General features: G+C 57.3%; 1 protein-coding gene across 2 annotated transcripts in view; it reads right to left on the reverse strand.

Moving 5' to 3' along the window:
• The window catches only part of LOC138299034 (adenylate kinase isoenzyme 1-like), a 150,221-nt gene that overhangs the window by 28,147 nt on the left and 94,944 nt on the right, over positions 1–27,130 (reverse strand). For both annotated transcript variants that reach the window (XM_069236955.1, XM_069236956.1), the window contains 2 exons: positions 24,847–24,882; positions 16,362–16,525 (listed from right to left, as the gene is read on the reverse strand). In XM_069236955.1, coding sequence (XP_069093056.1) covers positions 16,362–16,525; positions 24,847–24,882 — 200 coding nt within the window. The remainder of the gene's footprint in view (positions 1–16,361; positions 16,526–24,846; positions 24,883–27,130) is intronic.

The raw sequence follows: 27,130 nt of genomic DNA on the forward strand, positions 1-27,130 counted from the left end.
GGAGAGCACAGGAGAGAGAGATGGAGAGCACGGGAGAGAGAGATGGAGATCACGGGAGGAGTACAGGAGAGAGAGATGGCGAGCATGGGAGAGAGAGATGGAGAGCATGGAGAGCACGGGATGAGCACTGGAGAGAGAGATGGAGAGCAGGGGAGGAGCACGGGAGAGAGAGATGGAGAGCATGGAGAGCACGGGAGGAGCACGGGAGAGAGATGGAGAGCAGGCGAGGAGCACGGGAGAGAGAGATGGAGAGCATGGAGAGCACGGGAGAGAGAGATGGAGAGCACGGGAGAGAGAGATGGAGATCACGGGAGGAGTACAGGAGAGAGAGATGGCGAGCATGGGAGAGAGAGATGGAGAGCATGGAGAGCACGGGATGAGCACTGGAGAGAGAGATGGAGAGCAGGGGAGGAGCACGGGAGAGAGAGATGGAGAGCATGGAGAGCACGGGAGGAGCACGGGAGAGAGATGGAGAGCAGGGGAGGAGCACGGGAGAGAGAGATGGAGAGCACAGGAGGAGCACGGGAGAGAGATGGAGAACACAGGAGGAGCACGGGAGAGAGAGATGGAGAGCAGGGGAGGAGCACGTAAGAGAGAGATGGAGCGCATGGAGAGCACGGGAGGAGCACGGGAGAGAGAGATGGAGAGCACGGGAGAGAGCTGGAGAGCAGGGGAGGAGCACGGGAGAGAGAGATGGAGAACACGGGAGGAGCACGGGAGAGAGAGATGGAGAGCACGGGAGGAGCACAGGAGAGAGATGGAGAGCAGGGGAGGAGCACGGGAGAGAGAGATGGAGAGCACAGGAGGAGCACGGGAGAGAGATGGAGAACACAGGAGGAGCACGGGAGAGAGAGATGGAGAGCAGGGGAGGAGCACGTAAGAGAGAGATGGAGCGCATGGAGAGCACGGGAGGAGCACGGGAGAGAGAGATGGAGAGCATGGAGAGCACGGGAGAGAGAGATGGAGAGCATGGGAGAGAGAGATGGAGAGCATGGGAGGAGAACAGGAGAGAGAGATGGAGAGCACGGGAGGGAGAGATGGAGAGCACGGGAGGAGCACGGGAGAGAGAGATGGAGAGCAGGGTAGGAGCACGGGAGAGAGAGATGGCGAGCACAGGAGAGAGAGATGGAGCGCATGGAGAGCACGGGATGAGCACGGGAGAGAGAGATGGAGAGCAGGGGAGGAGCACGGGAGAGAGAGATGGAGAGCATGGGAGGAGCACGGGAGAGAGAGATGGAGAGCATGGAGAGCAGGGGAGGAGCACGGGAGAGAGGGATGGAGAGCACAGGAGGAGCACGGGAGGGAGAGATGGAGAGCATGGGAGGAGCACGTAAGAGAGAGATGGAGAGCACGGGAGGAGCACGGGAGAGAGAGATGGAGAGCATGGAGAGCACAGGAGAGAGAGATGGAGAGCACGGGAGAGAGAGATGGAGATCACGGGAGGAGTACAGGAGAGAGAGATGGAGAGCATGGGAGAGAGAGATGGAGAGCATGGAGAGCACGGGATGAGCACTGGAGAGAGAGATGGAGCGCATGGGAGGAGAACAGGAGAGAGAGATGGAGAGCACGGGAGGGAGAGATGGAGAGCACGGGAGGAGCATGGGAGAGAGAGATGGAGAGCAGGGTAGGAGCACGGGAGAGAGAGATGGCGAGCACAGGAGAGAGAGATGGAGCGCATGGAGAGCACGGGATGAGCACGGGAGAGAGAGATGGAGAGCAGGGTAGGAGCACGGGAGAGAGAGATGGCGAGCACAGGAGAGAGAGATGGAGCGCATGGAGAGCACGGGATGAGCATGGGAGAGAGAGATGGAGAGCAGGGGAGGAGCACGGGAGAGAGAGATGGAGAGCATGGGAGGAGCACGGGAGAGAGAGATGGAGAGCATGGAGAGCAGGGGAGGAGCACGGGAGAGAGAGATGGAGAGCACGGGAGGAGCATGGGAGAGAGAGATGGAGAGCATGGAGAGCACAGGAGAGAGAGATGGAGAGCACGGGAGAGAGAGATGGAGATCACGGGAGGAGTACAGGAGAGAGAGATGGCGAGCATGGGAGAGAGAGATGGAGAGCATGGAGAGCACGGGATGAGCACTGGAGAGAGAGATGGAGCGCATGGGAGGAGAACAGGAGAGAGAGATGGAGAGCACGGGAGGGAGAGATGGAGAGCACGGGAGGAGCACGGGAGAGAGAGATGGAGAGCAGGGTAGGAGCACGGGAGAGAGAGATGGCGAGCACAGGAGAGAGAGATGGAGCGCATGGAGAGCACAGGATGAGCACGGGAGAGAGAGATGGAGAGCAGGGGAGGAGCACGGGAGAGAGAGATGGAGAGCATGGGAGGAGCACGGGAGAGAGAGATGGAGAGCATGGAGAGCAGGGGAGGAGCACGGGAGAGAGGGATGGAGAGCACAGGAGGAGCACGGGAGGGAGAGATGGAGAGCATGGGAGGAGCACGTAAGAGAGAGATGGAGAGCACGGGAGGAGCATGGGAGAGAGAGATGGAGAGCATGGAGAGCACAGGAGAGAGAGATGGAGAGCACGGGAGAGAGAGATGGAGATCACGGGAGGAGTACAGGAGAGAGAGATGGCGAGCATGGGAGAGAGAGATGGAGAGCATGGAGAGCACGGGATGAGCACTGGAGAGAGAGATGGAGTGCATGGGAGGAGAACAGGAGAGAGAGATGGCGAGCATGGGAGGAGAACAGGAGAGAGAGATGGAGAGCACGGGAGGGAGAGATGGAGAGCACGGGAGGAGCACGGGAGAGAGAGATGGAGAGCAGGGTAGGAGCACGGGAGAGAGAGATGGCGAGCACAGGAGAGAGAGCTGGAGCGCATGGAGAGCACGGGATGAGCATGGGAGAGAGAGATGGAGAGCAGGGGAGGAGCACGGGAGAGAGAGATGGAGAGCATGGGAGGAGCACGGGAGAGAGAGATGGAGAGCATGGAGAGCAGGGGAGGAGCACGGGAGAGAGGGATGGAGAGCACAGGAGGAGCACGGGAGGGAGAGATGGAGAGCATGGGAGGAGCACGTAAGAGAGAGATGGAGAGCACGGGAGGAGCATGGGAGAGAGAGATGGAGAGCATGGAGAGCACAGGAGAGAGAGATGGAGAGCATGGGAGAGAGAGATGGAGATCACGGGAGGAGTACAGGAGAGAGAGATGGCGAGCATGGGAGAGAGAGATGGAGAGCATGGAGAGCACGGGAGGAGCACGGGAGAGAGAGATGGCGAGCACAGGAGAGAGAGATGGAGCGCATGGAGAGCACGGGATGAGCACTGGAGAGAGAGATGGAGAGCACGGGAGGAGCACTGGAGAGAGAGATGGAGAGCAGGGGAGGAGCACGGGAGAGAGAGATGGAGAGCATGGAGAGCACGGGAGGAGCACGGGAGAGAGATGGAGAGCACGGGAGGAGCACGGGAGAGAGAGATGGAGAGCACGGGATAGAGGGATGGAGAGCACGGGAGGAGCACTGGAGAGAGAGATGGAGAGCAGGGGAGGAGCACGGGAGAGAGAGATGGAGAGCATGGAGAGCACGGGAGGAGCACAGGAGAGAGATGGAGAGCACGGGAGGAGCACGGGAGAGAGAGATGGAGAGCAGGGGAGGAGCACGGGAGAGAGAGATGGAGAGCAGGGGAGGAGCACGTAAGAGAGAGATGGAGCGCATGGAGAGCACGGGAGGAGCACGGGAGAGAGAGATGGAGAGCATGGAGAGCACGGGAGAGAGAGATGGAGAGCACGGGAGAGAGAGATGGAGAGCACGGGAGGAGCACGGGAGAGAGAGATGGAGAGCAGGGTAGGAGCATGGGAGAGAGAGATGGCGAGCACAGGAGAGAGAGATGGAGAGCATGGAGAGCACAGGAGAGAGAGATGGAGAGCACGGGAGAGAGAGATGGAGAGCATGGGAGGAGCACGGGAGAGAGATGGAGAGCATGGAGAGCACGGGAGAGAGAGATGGAGAGCATGGGAGGAGCACGGGAGAGAGATGGAGAGCATGGAGTGCACGGGAGAGAGAGATGGAGAGCACAGGAGGAGCACGGGAGAGAGAGATGGAGAGCATGGAGAGCACGGGAGAGAGAGATGGAGAGCACGGGAGAGAGAGATGGAGATCACGGGAGAGAGAGATGGAGAGCACGGGAGGAGCACGGGAGAGAGAGATGGAGAGCACGGGAGGAGCACGGGAGAGAGAGATGGAGAGCATGGAGAGCACGGGAGAGAGAGATGGAGAGCACAGGAGCACGGGAGAGAGAGATGGAGAGCAGGGGAGGAGCACGGGAGAGAGAGATGGAGAGCAGGGGAGGAGCACGGGAGAGAGATGGAGAGCAGGGGAGGAGCACGGGAGAGAGAGATGGAGAGCATGGAGAGCACGGGAGAGAGAGATGGAGAGCACGGGAGAGAGAGATGGAGAGCACGGGAGGAGCACGGGAGAGAGAGATGAGAGCAGGGGAGGAGCACAGGAGAGAGAGATGGAGAGCACGGGAGGAGCACGGGAGAGAGAGATGGAGAGCACGGGAGGAGCACGGGAGAGAGAGATGAGAGCATGGGAGGAGAACAGGAGAGAGAGATGGAGAGCACGGGAGGGAGAGATGGAGAGCACGGGAGGAGCACGGGAGAGAGAGATGAGAGCATGGGAGGAGCACGGGAGAGAGAGATGGAGAGCACAGGAGCACGGGAGAGAGACATGGAGAGCACAGGAGCACGGGAGAGAGAGATGGAGAGCATGGGAGGAGCACGGGAGAGAGAGATGGAGCGCATGGAGAGCACGGGAGAGAGAGATGGAGAGCATGGGAGGAGCACAGGAGAGAGAGATGGAGAGCACAGGACAAGTATGGAAGAGAGATTGAGAGAGAGATGGAGAGCACAGGACAAGTATGGAAGAGAGATTGAGAGAGACATGGAGAGCACAGGACAAGTATGGAAGAGAGATTGAGAGAGACATGGAGAGCACAGGACAAGTATGGAAGAGAGATTGAGAGAGACATGGAGAGCACAGGACAAGTATGGAAGAGAGATTGAGAGAGACATGGAGAGCACAGGAGCACGGGAGAGAGACATGGAGAGCACAGGAGCACGGGAGAGAGATGGAGAGCACAGGACAAGTATGGAAGAGAGATTGAGAGAGACATGGAGAGCACAGGACAAGTATGGAAGAGAGATTGAGAGAGACATGGAGAGCACAGGACAAGTATGGAAGAGAGATTGAGAGAGACATGGAGAGCACAGGACAAGTATGGAAGAGAGATTGAGAGAGACATGGAGAGCACAGGAGCACGGGAGAGAGACATGGAGAGCACAGGAGCACGGGAGAGAGAGATGGAGAGCAGGGGAGGAGCACGGGAGAGAGAGATGGAGAGCATGGAGAGCACGGGAGGAGCACGGGAGAGAGATGGAGAGCAGGGGAGGAGCACGGGAGAGAGAGATGGAGAGCACAGGAGGAGCACGGGAGAGAGATGGAGAACACAGGAGGAGCACGGGAGAGAGAGATGGAGAGCAGGGGAGGAGCACGTAAGAGAGAGATGGAGCGCATGGAGAGCACGGGAGGAGCACGGGAGAGAGAGATGGAGAGCACGGGAGAGAGCTGGAGAGCAGGGGAGGAGCACGGGAGAGAGAGATGGAGAACACGGGAGGAGCACGGGAGAGAGAGATGGAGAGCACGGGAGGAGCACGGGAGAGAGATGGAGAGCAGGGGAGGAGCACGGGAGAGAGAGATGGAGAGCACAGGAGGAGCACGGGAGAGAGATGGAGAACACAGGAGGAGCACGGGAGAGAGAGATGGAGAGCAGGGGAGGAGCACGTAAGAGAGAGATGGAGCGCATGGAGAGCACGGGAGGAGCACGGGAGAGAGAGATGGAGAGCACGGGAGAGAGCTGGAGAGCAGGGGAGGAGCACGGGAGAGAGAGATGGAGAACACGGGAGGAGCACGGGAGAGAGAGATGGAGAGCACGGGAGGAGCACGGGAGAGAGATGGAGAGCAGGGGAGGAGCACGGGAGAGAGAGATGGAGAGCACAGGAGGAGCACGGGAGAGAGATGGAGAACACAGGAGGAGCACGGGAGAGAGAGATGGAGAGCAGGGGAGGAGCACGTAAGAGAGAGATGGAGCGCATGGAGAGCACGGGAGGAGCACGGGAAAGAGAGATGGAGAGCACGGGAGAGAGCTGGAGAGCAGGGGAGGAGCACGGGAGAGAGAGATGGAGAACACGGGAGGAGCACGGGAGAGAGAGATGGAGAGCACGGGAGGAGCACGGGAGAGAGATGGAGAGCAGGGGAGGAGCACGGGAGAGAGAGATGGAGAGCACAGGAGGAGCACGGGAGAGAGATGGAGAACACAGGAGGAGCACGGGAGAGAGAGATGGAGAGCAGGGGAGGAGCACGTAAGAGAGAGATGGAGCGCATGGAGAGCACAGGAGGAGCACGGGAGAGAGAGATGGAGAGCATGGAGAGCACGGGAGAGAGAGATGGAGAGCATGGGAGGAGAACAGGAGAGAGAGATGGAGAGCACGGGAGGGAGAGATGGAGAGCACGGGAGGAGCACGGGAGAGAGAGATGGAGAGCAGGGTAGGAGCATGGGAGAGAGAGATGGCGAGCACAGGAGAGAGAGATGGAGAGCATGGAGAGCACGGGATGAGCACTGGAGAGAGAGATGGAGCGCATGGGAGGAGAACAGGAGAGAGAGATGGAGAGCACGGGAGGGAGAGATGGAGAGCACGGGAGGAGCACGGGAGAGAGAGATGGAGAGCAGGGTAGGAGCACGGGAGAGAGAGATGGCGAGCACAGGAGAGAGAGATGGAGCGCATGGAGAGCACGGGATGAGCACGGGAGAGAGAGATGGAGAGCAGGGTAGGAGCACGGGAGAGAGAGATGGCGAGCACAGGAGAGAGAGATGGAGCGCATGGAGAGCACGGGATGAGCATGGGAGAGAGAGATGGAGAGCAGGGGAGGAGCACGGGAGAGAGAGATGGAGAGCATGGGAGGAGCACGGGAGAGAGAGATGGAGAGCATGGAGAGCAGGGGAGGAGCACGGGAGAGAGAGATGGAGAGCACGGGAGGAGCATGGGAGAGAGAGATGGAGAGCATGGAGAGCACAGGAGAGAGAGATGGAGAGCACGGGAGAGAGAGATGGAGATCACGGGAGGAGTACAGGAGAGAGAGATGGCGAGCATGGGAGAGAGAGATGGAGAGCATGGAGAGCACGGGATGAGCACTGGAGAGAGAGATGGAGCGCATGGGAGGAGAACAGGAGAGAGAGATGGAGAGCACGGGAGGGAGAGATGGAGAGCACGGGAGGAGCACGGGAGAGAGAGATGGAGAGCAGGGTAGGAGCACGGGAGAGAGAGATGGCGAGCACAGGAGAGAGAGATGGAGCGCATGGAGAGCACGGGATGAGCACGGGAGAGAGAGATGGAGAGCAGGGGAGGAGCACGGGAGAGAGAGATGGAGAGCATGGGAGGAGCACGGGAGAGAGAGATGGAGAGCATGGAGAGCAGGGGAGGAGCACGGGAGAGAGGGATGGAGAGCACAGGAGGAGCACGGGAGGGAGAGATGGAGAGCATGGGAGGAGCACGTAAGAGAGAGATGGAGAGCACGGGAGGAGCATGGGAGAGAGAGATGGAGAGCATGGAGAGCACAGGAGAGAGAGATGGAGAGCACGGGAGAGAGAGATGGAGATCACGGGAGGAGTACAGGAGAGAGAGATGGCGAGCATGGGAGAGAGAGATGGAGAGCATGGAGAGCACGGGATGAGCACTGGAGAGAGAGATGGAGTGCATGGGAGGAGAACAGGAGAGAGAGATGGCGAGCATGGGAGGAGAACAGGAGAGAGAGATGGAGAGCACGGGAGGGAGAGATGGAGAGCACGGGAGGAGCACGGGAGAGAGAGATGGAGAGCAGGGTAGGAGCACGGGAGAGAGAGATGGCGAGCACAGGAGAGAGAGATGGAGCGCATGGAGAGCACGGGATGAGCATGGGAGAGAGAGATGGAGAGCAGGGGAGGAGCACGGGAGAGAGAGATGGAGAGCATGGGAGGAGCACGGGAGAGAGAGATGGAGAGCATGGAGAGCAGGGGAGGAGCACGGGAGAGAGGGAAAGAGAGCACAGGAGGAGCACGGGAGGGAGAGATGGAGAGCATGGGAGGAGCACGTAAGAGAGAGATGGAGAGCACGGGAGGAGCATGGGAGAGAGAGATGGAGAGCATGGAGAGCACAGGAGAGAGAGATGGAGAGCATGGGAGAGAGAGATGGAGATCACGGGAGGAGTACAGGAGAGAGAGATGGCGAGCATGGGAGAGAGAGATGGAGAGCATGGAGAGCACGGGAGGAGCACGGGAGAGAGAGATGGCGAGCACAGGAGAGAGAGATGGAGCGCATGGAGAGCACGGGATGAGCACTGGAGAGAGAGATGGAGAGCACGGGAGGAGCACTGGAGAGAGAGATGGAGAGCAGGGGAGGAGCACGGGAGAGAGAGATGGAGAGCATGGAGAGCACGGGAGGAGCACGGGAGAGAGATGGAGAGCACGGGAGGAGCACGGGAGAGAGAGATGGAGAGCACGGGATAGAGGGATGGAGAGCACGGGAGGAGCACTGGAGAGAGAGATGGAGAGCAGGGGAGGAGCACGGGAGAGAGAGATGGAGAGCATGGAGAGCACGGGAGGAGCACAGGAGAGAGATGGAGAGCACGGGAGGAGCACGGGAGAGAGAGATGGAGAGCAGGGGAGGAGCACGGGAGAGAGAGATGGAGAGCAGGGGAGGAGCACGTAAGAGAGAGATGGAGCGCATGGAGAGCACGGGAGGAGCACGGGAGAGAGAGATGGAGAGCATGGAGAGCACGGGAGAGAGAGATGGAGAGCACGGGAGAGAGAGATGGAGAGCACGGGAGGAGCACGGGAGAGAGAGATGGAGAGCAGGGTAGGAGCATGGGAGAGAGAGATGGCGAGCACAGGAGAGAGAGATGGAGAGCATGGAGAGCACAGGAGAGAGAGATGGAGAGCACGGGAGAGAGAGATGGAGAGCATGGGAGGAGCACGGGAGAGAGATGGAGAGCATGGAGAGCACGGGAGAGAGAGATGGAGAGCATGGGAGGAGCACGGGAGAGAGATGGAGAGCATGGAGTGCACGGGAGAGAGAGATGGAGAGCACAGGAGGAGCACGGGAGAGAGAGATGGAGAGCATGGAGAGCACGGGAGAGAGAGATGGAGAGCACGGGAGAGAGAGATGGAGATCACGGGAGAGAGAGATGGAGAGCACGGGAGGAGCACGGGAGAGAGAGATGGAGAGCACGGGAGGAGCACGGGAGAGAGAGATGGAGAGCATGGAGAGCACGGGAGAGAGAGATGGAGAGCACAGGAGCACGGGAGAGAGAGATGGAGAGCAGGGGAGGAGCACGGGAGAGAGAGATGGAGAGCAGGGGAGGAGCACGGGAGAGAGATGGAGAGCAGGGGAGGAGCACGGGAGAGAGAGATGGAGAGCATGGAGAGCACGGGAGAGAGAGATGGAGAGCACGGGAGAGAGAGATGGAGAGCACGGGAGGAGCACGGGAGAGAGAGATGAGAGCAGGGGAGGAGCACAGGAGAGAGAGATGGAGAGCACGGGAGGAGCACGGGAGAGAGAGATGGAGAGCACGGGAGGAGCACGGGAGAGAGAGATGAGAGCATGGGAGGAGAACAGGAGAGAGAGATGGAGAGCACGGGAGGGAGAGATGGAGAGCACGGGAGGAGCACGGGAGAGAGAGATGAGAGCATGGGAGGAGCACGGGAGAGAGAGATGGAGAGCACAGGAGCACGGGAGAGAGACATGGAGAGCACAGGAGCACAGGAGAGAGAGATGGAGAGCATGGGAGGAGCACGGGAGAGAGAGATGGAGCGCATGGAGAGCACGGGAGAGAGAGATGGAGAGCATGGGAGGAGCACAGGAGAGAGAGATGGAGAGCACAGGACAAGTATGGAAGAGAGATTGAGAGAGAGATGGAGAGCACAGGACAAGTATGGAAGAGAGATTGAGAGAGACATGGAGAGCACAGGACAAGTATGGAAGAGAGATTGAGAGAGACATGGAGAGCACAGGACAAGTATGGAAGAGAGATTGAGAGAGACATGGAGAGCACAGGACAAGTATGGAAGAGAGATTGAGAGAGACATGGAGAGCACAGGAGCACGGGAGAGAGACATGGAGAGCACAGGAGCACGGGAGAGAGATGGAGAGCACAGGACAAGTATGGAAGAGAGATTGAGAGAGACATGGAGAGCACAGGACAAGTATGGAAGAGAGATTGAGAGAGACATGGAGAGCACAGGACAAGTATGGAAGAGAGATTGAGAGAGACATGGAGAGCACAGGACAAGTATGGAAGAGAGATTGAGAGAGACATGGAGAGCACAGGAGCACGGGAGAGAGACATGGAGAGCACAGGAGCACGGGAGAGAGAGATGGAGAGCAGGGGAGGAGCACGGGAGAGAGAGATGGAGAGCATGGAGAGCACGGGAGGAGCACGGGAGAGAGATGGAGAGCAGGGGAGGAGCACGGGAGAGAGAGATGGAGAGCACAGGAGGAGCACGGGAGAGAGATGGAGAACACAGGAGGAGCACGGGAGAGAGAGATGGAGAGCAGGGGAGGAGCACGTAAGAGAGAGATGGAGCGCATGGAGAGCACGGGAGGAGCACGGGAGAGAGAGATGGAGAGCACGGGAGAGAGCTGGAGAGCAGGGGAGGAGCACGGGAGAGAGAGATGGAGAACACGGGAGGAGCACGGGAGAGAGAGATGGAGAGCACGGGAGGAGCACGGGAGAGAGATGGAGAGCAGGGGAGGAGCACGGGAGAGAGAGATGGAGAGCACAGGAGGAGCACGGGAGAGAGATGGAGAACACAGGAGGAGCACGGGAGAGAGAGATGGAGAGCAGGGGAGGAGCACGTAAGAGAGAGATGGAGCGCATGGAGAGCACGGGAGGAGCACGGGAGAGAGAGATGGAGAGCATGGAGAGCACGGGAGAGAGAGATGGAGCGCATGGAGAGCACGGGAGGAGAACAGGAGAGAGAGATGGAGAGCACGGGAGGGAGAGATGGAGAGCACGGGAGGAGCACGGGAGAGAGAGATGGAGAGCAGGGTAGGAGCACGGGAGAGAGAGATGGCGAGCACAGGAGAGAGAGATGGAGCGCATGGAGAGCACGGGATGAGCACGGGAGAGAGAGATGGAGAGCAGGGGAGGAGCACGGGAGAGAGAGATGGAGAGCATGGGAGGAGCACGGGAGAGAGAGATGGAGAGCATGGAGAGCAGGGGAGGAGCACGGGAGAGAGGGATGGAGAGCACAGGAGGAGCACGGGAGGGAGAGATGGAGAGCATGGGAGGAGCACGTAAGAGAGAGATGGAGAGCACGGGAGGAGCACGGGAGAGAGAGATGGAGAGCATGGAGAGCACAGGAGAGAGAGATGGAGAGCACGGGAGAGAGAGATGGAGATCACGGGAGGAGTACAGGAGAGAGAGATGGCGAGCATGGGAGGAGAACAGGAGAGAGAGATGGAGAGCACGGGAGGGAGAGATGGAGAGCACGGGAGGAGCACGGGAGAGAGAGATGGAGAGCAGGGTAGGAGCACGGGAGAGAGAGATGGCGAGCACAGGAGAGAGAGATGGAGCGCATGGAGAGCACGGGATGAGCACGGGAGAGAGAGATGGAGAGCAGGGGAGGAGCACGGGAGAGAGAGATGGAGAGCATGGGAGGAGCACGGGAGAGAGAGATGGAGAGCATGGAGAGCAGGGGAGGAGCACGGGAGAGAGGGATGGAGAGCACAGGAGGAGCACGGGAGGGAGAGATGGAGAGCATGGGAGGAGCACGTAAGAGAGAGATGGAGAGCACGGGAGGAGCATGGGAGAGAGAGATGGAGAGCATGGAGAGCACAGGAGAGAGAGATGGAGAGCACGGGAGAGAGAGATGGAGATCACGGGAGGAGTACAGGAGAGAGAGATGGAGAGCATGGGAGAGAGAGATGGAGAGCATGGAGAGCACGGGATGAGCACTGGAGAGAGAGATGGAGCGCATGGGAGGAGAACAGGAGAGAGAGATGGAGAGCACGGGAGGGAGAGATGGAGAGCACGGGAGGAGCACGGGAGAGAGAGATGGAGAGCAGGGTAGGAGCACGGGAGAGAGAGATGGCGAGCACAGGAGAGAGAGATGGAGAGCATGGGAGGAGCACGTAAGAGAGAGATGGAGAGCACGGGAGGAGCATGGGAGAGAGAGATGGAGAGCATGGAGAGCACAGGAGAGAGAGATGGAGAGCACGGGAGAGAGAGATGGAGATCACGGGAGGAGTACAGGAGAGAGAGATGGCGAGCATGGGAGAGAGAGATGGAGAGCATGGAGAGCACGAGATGAGCACTGGAGAGAGAGATGGAGCGCATGGGAGGAGAACAGGAGAGAGAGATGGCGAGCATGGGAGGAGAACAGGAGAGAGAGATGGAGAGCACGGGAGGGAGAGATGGAGAGCACGGGAGGATCACGGGAGAGAGAGATGGAGAGCAGGGTAGGAGCACGGGAGAGAGAGATGGCGAGCACAGGAGAGAGAGATGGAGCGCATGGAGAGCACGGGATGAGCACGGGAGAGAGAGATGGAGAGCAGGGGAGGAGCACGGGAGAGAGAGATGGAGAGCATGGGAGGAGCACGGGAGAGAGAGATGGAGAGCATGGAGAGCAGGGGAGGAGCACGGGAGAGAGGGATGGAGAGCACAGGAGGAGCACGGGAGGGAGAGATGGAGAGCATGGGAGGAGCACGTAAGAGAGAGATGGAGAGCACGGGAGGAGCATGGGAGAGAGAGATGGAGAGCATGGAGAGCACAGGAGAGAGAGATGGAGAGCACGGGAGAGAGAGATGGAGATCACGGGAGGAGTACAGGAGAGAGAGATGGCGAGCATGGGAGAGAGAGATGGAGAGCATGGAGAGCACGGGAGGAGCACGGGAGAGAGAGATGGCGAGCACAGGAGAGAGAGATGGAGCGCATGGAGAGCACGGGATGAGCACTGGAGAGAGAGATGGAGAGCACGGGAGGAGCACTGGAGAGAGAGATGGAGAGCAGGGGAGGAGCACGGGAGAGAGAGATGGAGAGCATGGAGAGCACGGGAGGAGCACGGGAGAGAGATGGAGAGCACGGGAGGAGAACGGGAGAGAGAGATGGAGAGCACGGGAGAGAGGGATGGAGAGCACGGGAGGAGCACTGGAGAGAGAGATGGAGAGCAGGGGAGGAGCACGGGAGAGAGAGATGGAGAGCATGGAGAGCACGGGAGGAGCACGGGAGAGAGATGGAGAGCACGGGAGGAGCACGGGAGAGAGAGATGGAGAGCAGGGGAGGAGCACGGGAGAGAGAGATGGAGAGCAGGGGAGGAGCACGTAAGAGAGAGATGGAGCGCATGGAGAGCACGGGAGGAGCACGGGAGAGAGAGATGGAGAGCATGGAGAGCACGGGAGAGAGAGATGGAGAGCACGGGAGAGAGAGATGGAGAGCACGGGAGGAGCACGGGAGAGAGAGATGGAGAGCAGGGTAGGAGCATGGGAGAGAGAGATGGCGAGCACAGGAGAGAGAGATGGAGAGCATGGAGAGCACAGGAGAGAGAGATGGAGAGCACGGGAGAGAGAGATGGAGAGCATGGGAGGAGCACGGGAGAGAGATGGAGAGCATGGAGAGCACGGGAGAGAGAGATGGAGAGCATGGGAGGAGCAAGGGAGAGAGATGGAGAGCATGGAGTGCACGGGAGAGAGAGATGGAGAGCACAGGAGGAGCACGGGAGAGAGAGATGGAGAGCATGGAGAGCACGGGAGAGAGAGATGGAGAGCACGGGAGAGAGAGATGGAGATCACGGGAGAGAGAGATGGAGAGCACGGGAGGAGCACGGGAGAGAGAGATGGAGAGCACGGGAGCACGGGAGAGAGACATGGAGAGCACAGGAGCACGGGAGAGAGTTTGAGAGAGACATGGAGAGCACAGGAGCACGGGAGAGAGATTGAGAGAGACATGGAGAGCACAGGAGCACTGGAGAGAGACATGGAGAGCACAGGAGCACGGGAGAGAGATTGAGAGAGACATGGAGAGCACAGGAGCACGGGAGAGAGACATGGAGAGCACAGGAGCACGGGAGAGAGATTGAGAGAGACATGGAGAGCACAGGAGCACGGGAGAGAGATTGAGAGAGACATGAAGAGCACAGGAGCACGGTAGAGAGATTGAGAGAGACATGGAGAGCACAGGAGCACGGGAGAGAGACATGGAGAGCACAGGAGCACGGGAGAGAGATTGAGAGAGACATGGAGAGCACAGGAGCACGGGAGAGAGACATGGAGAGCACAGGAGCACGGGAGAGAGACATGGAGAGCACAGGAGCACGGGAGAGAGATTGAGAGAGACATGGAGAGCACAGGAGCACGGGAGAGAGATTGAGAGAGACATGGAGAGCACAGGAGCACGGGAGAGAGATTGAGAGAGACATGGAGAGCACAGGAGCACGGGAGAGAGACATGGAGAGCACAGGAGCACGGGAGAGAGATTGAGAGAGACATGGAGAGCACAGGAGCACGGGAGAGAGACATGGAGAGCACAGGAGCACGGGAGAGAGACATGGAGAGCACAGGAGCACGGGAGAGAGATTGAGAGAGACATGGAGAGCACAGGAGCACGGGAGAGAGACATGGAGAGCACAGGAGCACGGGAGAGAGATTGAGAGAGACATGGAGAGCACAGGAGCACGGGAGAGAGATTGAGAGAGACATGGAGAGCACAGGAGCACGGGAGAGAGACATGGAGAGCACAGGAGCACGGGAGAGAGACATGGAGAGCACAGGAGCACGGGAGAGAGATTGAGAGAGACATGGAGAGCACAGGAGCACGGGAGAGAGATTGAGAGAGACATGGAGAGCACAGGAGCACGGGAGAGAGACATGGAGAGCACAGGAGCACGGGAGAGAGACATGGAGAGCACAGGAGCACGGGAGAGACATGGAGAGCACAGGAGCACGGGAGAGAGACATGGAGAGCACAGGAGCACAGGAGAGAGACATGGAGAGCACAGGAGCACAGGAGAGAGATTGAGAGAGACATGGAGAGCACAGGAGCACGGGAGAGAGACATGGAGAGCACAGGAGCATGGGAGAGAGATTGAGAGAGACATGGAGAGCACAGGAGCACGGGAGAGAGACATGGAGAGCACAGGAGCACGGGAGAGAGACATGGAGAGCACAGGAGCACGGGAGAGAGATTGAGAGAGACATGGAGAGCACAGGAGCACGGGAGAGAGATTGAGAGAGACATGGAGAGCACAGGAGCACGGGAGAGAGATTGAGAGAGACATGGAGAGCACAGGAGCACGGGAGAGAGATTGAGAGAGACATGGAGAGCACAGGAGCACGGGAGAGAGACATGGAGAGCACAGGAGCACGGGAGAGAGACATGGAGAGCACAGGAGCACGGGAGAGAGATTGGGAGAGACATGGAGAGCACAGGAGCACGGGAGAGAGACATGGAGAGCACAGGAGCACGGGAGAGACATGGAGAGCACAGGAGCACGGGAGAGAGACGCGCCACAGCAGAAATGATGGAAAGAGAGAGAGAAAGTCAACAGAGAAAGGAGGTGAGAGAAAAAGAGGGAAAATAGTCAGAGAAGCAGAAGCCATAAGAGAAAGGAGAAAATGCGGCAGGAACCCGGGGAGGGCAGGGGAGGGACAAGACAGGGGTAGAAAGAGAGAAGATCAGGAAGAGGAAAGGAAGAGAAAGGCAGAGATGATGGTGAAGAGGGAGAAGGGTAGGAAACAGATGAAAGAGGGGGAGAAACCAAAAGAGAAAGAATTGCCCTGTGGGGGGCCTGATGGATTTAGGACCCTCAGACAGACAGGAAGAGCTGAGAGGTCAGGCAACAAGGTCAGGTGCAAGGGTCCCCGTCAGCTCCTCCCACCATCCCTCAGTGGAGCATCTTACCCCAGGTGCCCACACCACCCTGAGCCCCCAGCGGTCACTGTAGTCTCTCCTGTGATGTGGGGGAGGTGCCAGCCTACCAGAAGGGGCATCTGAATAACTATCAACTTTATTCTACAGGACAGACTCACCACCCCCTTCTTCCAGCCAAGTGGAAAAGCAGCCCCCTGGGCTAACCTTCTTTCCCCCTTAGCCTGTCTGGGCCCAGCACCCCTGTAACCTCACACAAGCAGAAGCTTGCTAGCGTTTCGGCCCACACACGTTATTTCAGGGATCTTCATCAGGACAGAACAAGATCTGTTTTCACTGAGCTGGCACACCTTTAAATGTCTCCAGTGACTACAGCTGAAATGATTTCAGGTTTCCAGACACCCTTGCCCCTCTCCCACAGACCACCCTCACTCCCCACCACAACTCTACCAACACCATCTCTCACCAAAGGCACCAGTTCTCCCTTCTCCATAAACACTGCCACTTTCTTCCCTCTAGCTGAGCCGGATTTGACCTCTGCCCTGAGGAGGTCGCCGCTGGATAGGTGAGTGTAGCCATACTTGGCCACGATCTTTTCACACTGGGTTCCCTTCCCAGAGCCGGGTCCACCTGGAAGTAGGATGGAGATAAAACATGAGTGAGACGGCGCATGGTAGAAAGCTTGGTGCTTGTGGGAAACTGGCACCTTGTTGCAGTACCCTCCCCACATTTTTTCCTGGTTTCTGGATGCAACTTGGACTGGAGTGCCCTGGGATCCTGCTACCCAGGTTCCCAGTGCCAGGGTTCTTTCCCTAAAACATTATAAAACTGATTGGATACCCCTTTAGCTGCCCCTATAAGTCCCTAGTAAAAGGTACTTAGGTACCCAGGGCAGGAGGCACTAAGGGTAGCCCCTAAGGGCAACAGCATCGATTGTGCCACCCTCTAGGGCCATGCATCCAGATGCACCCACCACTGCCATAGCAGGCTGAGTGTCCTGATGCAAACCTAAAATACAAACTCGACATGGCACACTGCCTGTGTGCCCTGCCCACTATACACTGCATACCTTATAGGTAAGTCACCCCTCTGGCAGGCCTTTGAGACCTAAGGCATGGTGCGCCATGTTGTATGTGAGAGCAATATGCCCCCACTGTGTCCTTGCCAAACCTGGGACATAGTGAGTGAACAGAGCAACCATTTTAATATATGTGCTGGACACTGGTCAACACGAGTTTCCCAGCTACGTGATGGCTACTCTGAACCCTGGGTTGTTTGGTATCAAACAACTCAGAATGATAGATCCAAACTAGTGCCAGTATTGGATTTATTATAAAATGTAATCAGGGGTCACCTTAGATGTATCCCATGCAAAAGCTAACTACCCTGGTATGGTTGCTGACTGGTTCCAGCCTGCCACCTCCAGATGGCCAATACACAAACTCTGGGAGACAGCCCTGTCTCTGGTTTGTAAAACAAAACCCTTCCTGGGTGGAGGTGCCGACACCCCCTCAGGAATGTGCAGTGCCCTGGCAGTGAGCTTCAAAGGGCTACCACCGTTGGAACTCAACCCCCAGGGCTGCTACTAGCAGCAGATAGCCTCCCCCTTTGAAACCCCCCACTTTTGGCAGGAGCACAGGTGGGAAACCACACAAAGGGTAGGGGGAGTGACCTCACCTGGCATGCACCACTGTGTAGGAAAGTCCCATCTTCCTTGGTATGTTACCCCCAATTTCTGCCTGTGTGTCAGTGTGTTTTTACTGTGTCACTGGGATCCTGCTGGTCAGGACCCCAGTGCTCATAGTTTGTGGCCTGTATGTCAGTGTGTGTTACTGTGTTGTCAGTAGTGCTTGACTGTGTCACTGGAGTCCTGCTAACCAGAACCTCAGTGCTTATGCTCTCTCTGTTGTTAAATTTGTCACTGTAGGCTAGTGACTTCATATTCCACTCCAGATTGGCACACTGGACAACCATTATAATTCCCTTGTATATGGCACATAGGTACCCTGGCAATTGGGGTTCCAGGCGATCCTTATGGGGTGCAGCATTTCTTTTGCCACCCATAAAGAGCTCAGACAAACCTTTCTTGAGGACTGCCACTGCAGCCTGAGTGAAACCCACTATTTCACAGCCATTTTCCCTGCACCAGGTAACTTATAAGTCACCTATATGTCTAACCTTAATTTCCTGAAGGCTAGGTGCAAAGTTACTGTGTGTGAGGGAACCCCTCCACTAGCAGAGGTGCCCCTACGTTGTCCAGGACCAATTTCCCAGACTTTGTAAGTGCAGGGACACCAGTATAAGTGGGCACTACATATAGGTCAATACATATAGGTAGCTTCACAATGGTAACCCCGAATATGGCCACGTGAGGTGTCTTAGATTGTGAAATTGTACCCCCAATCCAATTCTGGTACTGGGGGGGGCAATTCCATGCACCCTGGGGGCTCCACTACGGATCCCCAGTACTGCCAAACAAGCTCTCTGAGGTTTCCACTGCAGCCCCAGCTGCTGCCACCTCAAAGACAGGTTTCTGCCCTCCTGTTGCTTGAGCAGCTCAATCCCAGGAAGGCAGAACAAAGCATTTCCTTTAGGAGAGGGGTGTTACACCCTCTCCCATTGGAAATAGGTGATACAGGCATGGGAGGGGTATCCTCCCAGAGCCTCTGGAATTGCTTTGAAGGGTACAAATGATTCCCTCCTTGCATAAACCAGTCTACACCAGTTCAGGGACCCGCAGTCGCTACTCTGGCGTGAAACTGGACAAAGGAAATGTCCATCACCACCCCAGGGGTGGTGCCCAGAGCTCCTCCAGTGTGTCCCAGACTACAGCCATCTTGGATTCCAAGGTGTGGGGACCCTCTGGCAGCATCTGAGTGGCCAGTGCCAGCAGGTGACGTCAGAGACCCCTCCTGATGGGTGCATACCTGGGTAGGTAGCCAATCCCCCTCTAAGGGCTATTTAGGGTCTCTCCTCTGGGCGTTTCCTCAGATTCGGTTTGCAAGACTCCTCCAGGACTCCTCTGCATCCTCTGCTTCAGCTTCTGACCGTCGGATCAACCGCAGACTGCTCCAGGAACCGCTGTAACCGCACAAAGTATCCAAGAAGGCTACTGTGACCTGCAACTACAGCTCCACTCAGCAACTGCAACCGTTTCCAGGTCGTGCATCCTCCAAGGACTCCCTGTCTTCATTCTGCACCAGAAGGACCAAAGGAATCTCCCGTGAAGTGACGGAGTCACTTTCCTGCTTCAGCAGGCTCCTCTCTGCTGCAGTGACTGGTAATCTGGGTCTCCTCTCATTTCGACGAGCGTGATCCCTGGAACACAGGTGGTGGACAGAAGTGACCCTGACTGTCCAAAGGTCCAGCTGTCCAAAATTTTGGGGAGGTAAGAGCTTGCCTCCCCGTGCCAGACAGTACCTCTGTGCACTGCATGTTCTGCAGCTCCTTGGGCTTCTGTCCCCAACACTCCAAACTGCGACGCTCAGCTCCCAGAGTTGTTCTCCGGCGGCGTGGGATCCTTTTGTATAGTGCTGAGACGACCGCCATTTGCAACTCCTTTGTCCCCATGTTCTGGGACTCCTGTGGGTGCTGCCTGGTCTTCTGAGGACTCTCTAAAGTGCTGAGAGCCCATTCTGTTTCCTTAGTCCAAGTTGAGACACCCAGGTCCATCCTGGGCCCAGGTAGCACCTTTTCCCACCAACCGCAACATTTTTGTGAGCCAAGGCTTTTTGGTGAAATCCAATGATGAAAACCAGCCTGCATTCTTCTACTCGACGTGGAACATCTCCTGCACCAACCAGGAATCCACATCTGTCTTCTTTGGTGCATTTCTGACTTTTCTCCCAAACCAGAGAATCCACTTTTGCACCTTCATCCGGTTTAGCAGCAGCTCTTGTTTTTCCTGGACCCTTCATCAACTTCTGGTCTCCTTTCTTCACAGGTCTTCAGGTCCAGGAATCCATCAATGGTATCCTGCAGTCTTGCTTGGTTTTTGCATAATCCTTTACCACGACTTCTAGTGTGTTCTGAAGAAACTTGCTGTACTTTACTCCTGTTTTCCTTGGCTCTGGGGTGGGGTATTTTACTTACATTTGGTGTTTTCTTACACTCCCAGCGCCCTCTACACACTACTCTTGCCTAGGGGGGAACCAATATTCGTATTCCACTATTTTAGTATATTGTTTGTGTTGCCCCTTGACCCATTGGTACCTATTGTGTTTTTCACTGTTTGCACTATTTTATGATTATTTACTTACCTGATTTTGGTTACTAGTGTAAATATTGTGTATAATACTTACCTCCAGTAGGAGTATTGCCTCTAAGATATTTTTGGTAATGAGTCACCCAAATAAATACCTTTATTTTTGGTAACACTGAGTATTTGTCTTTCTTTGTGTAAGTACTGTGTGACTACAGTGGTATTGCAAGAGCTTTGCATGTCTCCTAGTTCAGCCTTGGCTGCTCAGCTTCAGCTACCCCTAGAGAGCCTGGCTTCTAGACACTGCCCACACTTCTCTAATAGGGGATACCTGGACCTGGTATAAGGTGTACGTACCTCTGGTACCCACTACAAACCAGGCCATCATCTCACACCACCTTAAGGTGTTGTCTGAGAGGTGGAACCTCTATTTCATTTTCCTCCATCTTGGATGGAAGGAAAATAGCCAATCAGGTTTAGGGGAGTGACCCTTCCCACAGGAAATGGTCACCAAAGGTAAGTGTCCCATTGGACACTACCAGTTTTCCCCTAAAATGCCCACTAAATTCAGTATTCAGGGGGCTCCCCTAGACCAAGAAATCAGATTCGAAAGGACGAAGAAAACCAGCACCAAAGAAGATCCAAAGCAAGAGAACTGTGGACCTGCTGCTGCAAGAAAAGGCGCCAAACCCTGCCTGCTGCACCCAGGACCGGAAAATCGCCTCTGCGGAGGAGCTGGACATGGGACTGACCTCAAGAAACCCAGAGGACCTCCAGGCTTCACAAATCACCCAAGATCTCCCTTCTGAGTGAAGACACCACTCTGCAAAGCAACAAAGACTAACAAACCAGTGAGGGTCACTTTACTGACTGGCCAATATCTCCGCACCCGGAAGTCACAGCTGGACCCAACAACACACTGACAACAGCCGGGGCAAGAGCTACAAGTGTGCCAACTTTGGTGGCACTGCGCCCTCCAGAGACTAGTGTCAATGCCCCAGGTACTGGCCAGTGCATGTCGGACTCTAAGAAAACCAGCTTCCCCAGAGGTACCCAGTTGCAACTTAGCGGCAACTGTTTTACTTGGTTTCTGACGTCCACTGACCAGTGCCTGTGGTGTTGCAGACTGAGGGGGTCATTCTGACCCTGGCGGTCTTGGACCGCCAGGGTGCAGAACGACGGAAGCACCGCCAACAGGCTGGCTGTGCTTCAAAGCCCATTCCGACCGTGGCGGTAAAGCCGCGGTCGGAAAACCGGGGCCATCGGTTTCCCGCCGTTTTTGCCCCAGCTGGGCGAATCCGCCAGGGCAGCGCTGCAAGCAGCGCTGCCCTGGGGATTCCGACCCCCTTCCCGCCAGCCTGTTTCTGGCGGTTTACACCGCCAGGAAGAGGCTGGGGGGAACGGGTGTCCTGGGGCCCCTGGGGGCCCCTGCACTGCCCATGCCACTGGCATGGGCAGTGCAGGGGCCCCCTAACAGGGCCCCAGCCTGCTTTTTACTGTCTGCCTAGCAGACAGTGAAAAGCGCGACGGGTGCAACTGCACCCGTCGCACACCTGCAACACCGCCGGCTCCATTCGGAGCCAGCTTCAATGTTGCAGGCCTCCTTCCCGCTGGGCCGGAGGGCGCTAACATTGTTAGCGCCCGCTGGCCCAGCGGGAAGGTCGGAATGCAGGAAGCGGTATTTTGGGCGCGTGGTGGCCAAATGGCGCTTCCCGCCTGGTGGGCGGCAACTGCCGCCCGCCAGAGTTAGAATGAGGGCCTGAGTGTCCTGGTGCAAACCTAAAATACAAACTCGAGATGGCACACTGCCTGTGTGCCCTGACCACCCTACACTGCATATTCTATGGGTAAGTCACCCCCCTAGCAGGCCTTCCAGCCCTAAGACAGGGTGTACTATACTATATGTGAGGGCATAATTGCATGAGCAATATGCCCCCACTGTGTTCTTGCCAAACCTGGGACATAGTGAGTGAACAGAGCAGCCGTTTTAATATACTGTATGTGTTGGACACTGGTCAATACGAGTTTCACACCTACATCATGGCTACTCTGAACCCTGGGTAGTTTGGTATCAAACAACTCAGAATAATAAATCCAAACTGGTACCAGTACTGGATTTATTATAAAATGCAGGCCTTCATGCACCATGTGGCCACAATATACCAAGGCCACCATACTCCAGGGCCACCCACCATCTGTGCACTGTGGCCACAATATACCAGGGCCAGCACCATGCTAGGTATGACTACAATATGGTGGTCATTCTGACCCTGGCGGTCTTTGACCGCCAGCGCGGAGGACCGCGGGAGCACCGCCGACAGGCCGGCGGTGCTCCAATGGGGATTCCGACCGCGGCGGTAAAGCCGCGGTCGGACCGGCACCACTGGCGGGGTCCCGCCAGTGTACCGCCGCCCCATTGAATCCTCCGCGGCGGCGCAGCTTGCTGCACCGCCGCGGGGATTCCGACCCCCCCTACCGCCATCCAGATCCCGGCGGTCGGACCGCCGAGATCCGGATGGCGGTAGGGGGGGTCGCGGGGCCCCTGGGGGCCCCTGCAGTGCCCATGCCACTGGCATGGGCATTGCAGGGGCCCCCGTAAGAGGGCCCCTACATGTATTTCACTGTCTGCTGCGCAGACAGTGAAATACGCGACGGGTGCAACTGCACCCGTCGCACAGCTTCCACTCCGCCGGCTCGATTCCGAGCCGGCTTCATCGTGGAAGCCTCTTTCCCGCTGGGCTGGCTGGCGGTCTGAAGGCGACCGCCCGCCAGCCCAGCGGGAAAGTCAGAATTACCGCCGCGGTCTTTCGACCGCGGAACGGTAACCTGACGGCGGGACTTTGGCGGGCGGCCTCCGCCGCCCGCCAAGGTCAGAATGAGGGCCTATGTCTTGCCCACCAGTTACACATGTGGCAGCAGACACAACATGCCAGAGTCACCCTTATGCCCAGAGTGATGCCATCACACTGAGGGGGCATCATAACTTTTAACTACCTTAAGGTGAAGCGGGGCACCACATCTCAGGGCCAACGTTATGCCAAGCGTTGGCCACCAAGATGCTAATTGGTCGCCATTATTATACCGGGTTGTGGTCACCATTATGTGAGGGTCCCCAAAGTATTCAGGGGCATAATCAGAAGTTGGCAACCTCCCAAGGCCACAAGTACAGTTTACCCACCACTGTGGTGAGAGGGCAGCGAGGGAGACCATCACAGCATGACCAGGGTCAGGCCAGCTGGACACAACTTTTCACCAACTGGCACTGTTATGCTTCAGTGGCCACCATGGTGTCAGCGGCGGCAATTATATCCACTGGCCACAATTACACCAACCACGGCCACTGTTACCTGTGAGGAGATCACCATGATCAGGACGGCAATCACATGGAAGGGGCACAAGTGCATCAAATGTGCCCAAAATATGTCTGCCAAAGCCACAATTACTATTAAGGAGGGCTCCCAGCATGTCTGGGATGGCTGCCGTCAAGTCAGCGATGGCCACCTTTATATCGAGGATGGCCACTGTTATGTCAGGGACGGCCATTATATTGACAGGTTTGGCCACCGTGCGGGGGGGGGACTATTGCCAGGGGTGGTGGCCTGTCTGTCAGGAGCTCCAGTTGTGCCTGCCAGGGCAACCATTGGCTCGGGAGCTGGTGCCATCATGCCAGGGGTGGTCACACAAACATCAACCATCACTCCACCCCCACCCACGTGCTCCTTGGCGCCTGGAAGCAAGACGTACACACAAGCACACACACAGGCACGTGCATTAATGCACACAAACTCACACACGCACACACAGAGGCGCGTACGTTGATGCACAAAAATACAAGTACACACAAAGGCACGTGCTTTCACAAACACACAAGTACACACAGAGGCACGTGCATTCACGCGCACACAAGCACATATAGAGGCACGTGCATTCACGCACACACACAAGCACACATACAGGCACATGCATTTACACACACCCACAAACACACACAGAGGCGCATGCATTCACGCACACACACAAGCACACACAGAGGCACGTGCATTCACGCACACACACAAGCACACACAGATGCACGTGCATTCACGCACACAAGCACACAGAGGCACGTGCATTCACGCACACAAGCACACACAGAGGCACGTGCATTCACGCGCACACAAGCACATATAGAGGCACGTGCATTCACGCACACACACAAGCACACATACAGGCACATGCATTTACACACACCCACAAACACACACAGAGGCGCATGCATTCACGCACACACACAAGCACACACAGATGCACGTGCATTCACGCACACAAGCACACAGAGGCACGTGCATTCACGCACACAAGCACACACAGAGGCACGTGCATTCACGCGCACACAAGCACATATAGAGGCACGTGCATTCACGCACACACACAAGCACACATACAGGCACATGCATTTACACACACCCACAAACACACACAGAGGCGCATGCATTCACGCACACACACAAGCACACACACAGATGCACGTGCATTCACACACACAAGCACACACAGAGGCACGTGCATTCACGTACACATGTAAGCACACACAGAGGCACGTGCGTTCACGCACACACACACAAGCACACACAGAGGCACGTGCATTCACGCACACACACAAGCACACACAGATGCACGTGCATTCACGCACACAAGCACACAGAGGCACGTGCATTCACGCACACAAGCACACACAGAGGCACGTGCATTCACGCACACTGTTACTCACCGACCACAAAGATGATTTTGCTCGTCTTCAGCTTCTCTGGAATGAGAAATGAAAGAAATTTTAGATTTCTTGTGAAAGGAAATCGGACGACGAGCAGGTCGAGGACTGGAGCCCAAGGAGCTTCAGGACTGGGGGGTAGGAGACCCCCCCCACCTGACCCCCCAAGCAGCCTGCAAAGAGCACAGTGGTGGCTTTTACAGACAACTGGAGCCAAGCCCACCAGGCAGCCTTCTTCTGGACCCCCCCGTGCCCCCAAGCACCGCCCTGAGTGAGGGGGCCTCAGAAGAACCCCCGCTCTAGAACCTGGGGAGCGCACACTCCGCGTAGTTAGCTTTTGCCTAATTACATGAAATGTCATCAAAAGTAGGTGAAATTACATGCAATGATGCAAAACGCAACTCTGCCTCCAGCTCTATACTTAACTATAGTCTGCTTTCTCATGTCAATTCTTTCACAAGGAACCCAAGACCTAAGTGGCCAGGGCTGTGCAAGGCTGCAGCCTGTGCTCACTGTGCCACTGGAACCAAGCTGCCCCTGACGGAAGAGGTGCGTCCCGTGCTCACTGTGCCACTGGAACCAAGCTGCACCCAACAGAAGAGGTGCGTCCCGTGCTCACTGTGCCACTGGAACCAAGCAGCCCCCGACGGAAGAGGTGCGTCCCGTGCTCACTGTGCCACTGGAACCAAGCTGACCCCGACAGAAAAGGTGCGTCCCGTGCTCACTGTGCCACTGGAACCAAGCTGCACCCAACAGAAGAGGTGCGTCACGTTCTCACTGTGCCACTGGAACCAAGCTGCCCCGACCTAAGAGGTGCGTCCCGTGCTCACTGTGCCACTGGAACCAAGCTGCCCCTGACAGAAGAGGTGCGTCCCGTGCTCACTGTGCCACTGGAACCACACTGACCCCGACCGAAGAGGTGCGTACCGTGCTCACTGTGCCACTGGAACCAAGCTGACCCCGACCTAAGAGGTGCGTCCCGTGCTCACTGTGCCACTGGAACCAAGCTGCCCCTGACAGAAGAGGTGCGTCCCGTGCTCACTGTGCCACTGGAACCAAGCTGACCCCGACAGAAGAGGTGCGTCCCGTGCTCACTGTGCCACTGGAACCAAGCTGCACCCAACAGAAGAGGTGCGTCCCGTTCTCACTGTGCCACTGGAACCAAGCTGCCCCTGACGGAAGAGGTGCGTCCCGTGCTCACTGTGCCACTGGACCCAAGCTGCCCCTGACAGAAGAGGTGCGTCCTGTGCTCACTGTGCCACTGGAACCACACTGACCCCGACCGAAGAGGTGCGTCCCGTGCTCACTGTGCCACTGGAACCAAGCTGCCACCGACGGAAGAGGTGCGTCCCGTGCTCACTGTGCCACTGGAACCAAGCTGCCACCGACGGAAGAGGTGCGTTGCGTGCTCACTGTGCCACTGGAACCACACTGACCCCGACCAAAGAGGTGTGTCCCGTGCTCACTGTGCCACTGGAACCAAGCTGCACCCAACAGAAGAGGTGCGTCCCGTACTCACTGTGCCACTGGAACCAAGCTGACCCCGACCGAAGAGGTGCGTTCCGTGCTCACTGTGCCACTGGACCCAAGCTGCCCCGACGGAAGAGGTGCGTCCCGTGCTCACTGTGCCACTGGAACCAAGCTGCCCCCGACGGAAGAGGTGCGTCCCGTGCTCACTGTGCCACTGGAACCAAGCTGCACCCGACGGAAGAGGTGCGTCCCGTGCTCACTGTGCCACTGGAACCAAGCTGCCACCGACGGAAGAGGTGCGTCGCGTGCTCACTGTGCCACTGGAACCACACTGACCCCGACCAAAGAGGTGTGTCCCCTGCTCACTGTACCAACGGAACCAAGCTGCACCCAACAGAAGAGGTGCGTCCCGTACTCACTGTGCCACTGGAACCAAGCTGACCCCGACAGAAGAGGTGCGTCCCCTGCTCACTGTGCCACTGGAACCAAGCTGCACCCAACAGAAGAGGTGCGTCGCATGCGCACTGTGCCACTGGACCCAAGCTGACCCCGACCGAAGAGGTGTGTCCCATGCTCACTCTGTGACTGGAACCAAGCTGACCCCGACCGAAGAGGTGCGTCCCGTGCTCACTGTGCCACTGGACCCAAGCTGCCACCGACGGAAGAGGTGCGTCCCGTGCTCACTGTGCCACTGGACCCAAGCTGCCCCCGACAGAAGAGCTGCGTCCCGTGCTCACTGTGCCACTGGAACCACACTGACCCCGACCGAAGAGGTGCGTCCCATGCTCACTGTGCCACTGGAACCAAGCTGCCCCCG

The sequence above is a fragment of the Pleurodeles waltl genome, chromosome 6, assembly GCF_031143425.1.
Source record: "Pleurodeles waltl isolate 20211129_DDA chromosome 6, aPleWal1.hap1.20221129, whole genome shotgun sequence".
NCBI classification, from domain to species: Eukaryota; Metazoa; Chordata; class Amphibia; order Caudata; family Salamandridae; genus Pleurodeles; species Pleurodeles waltl.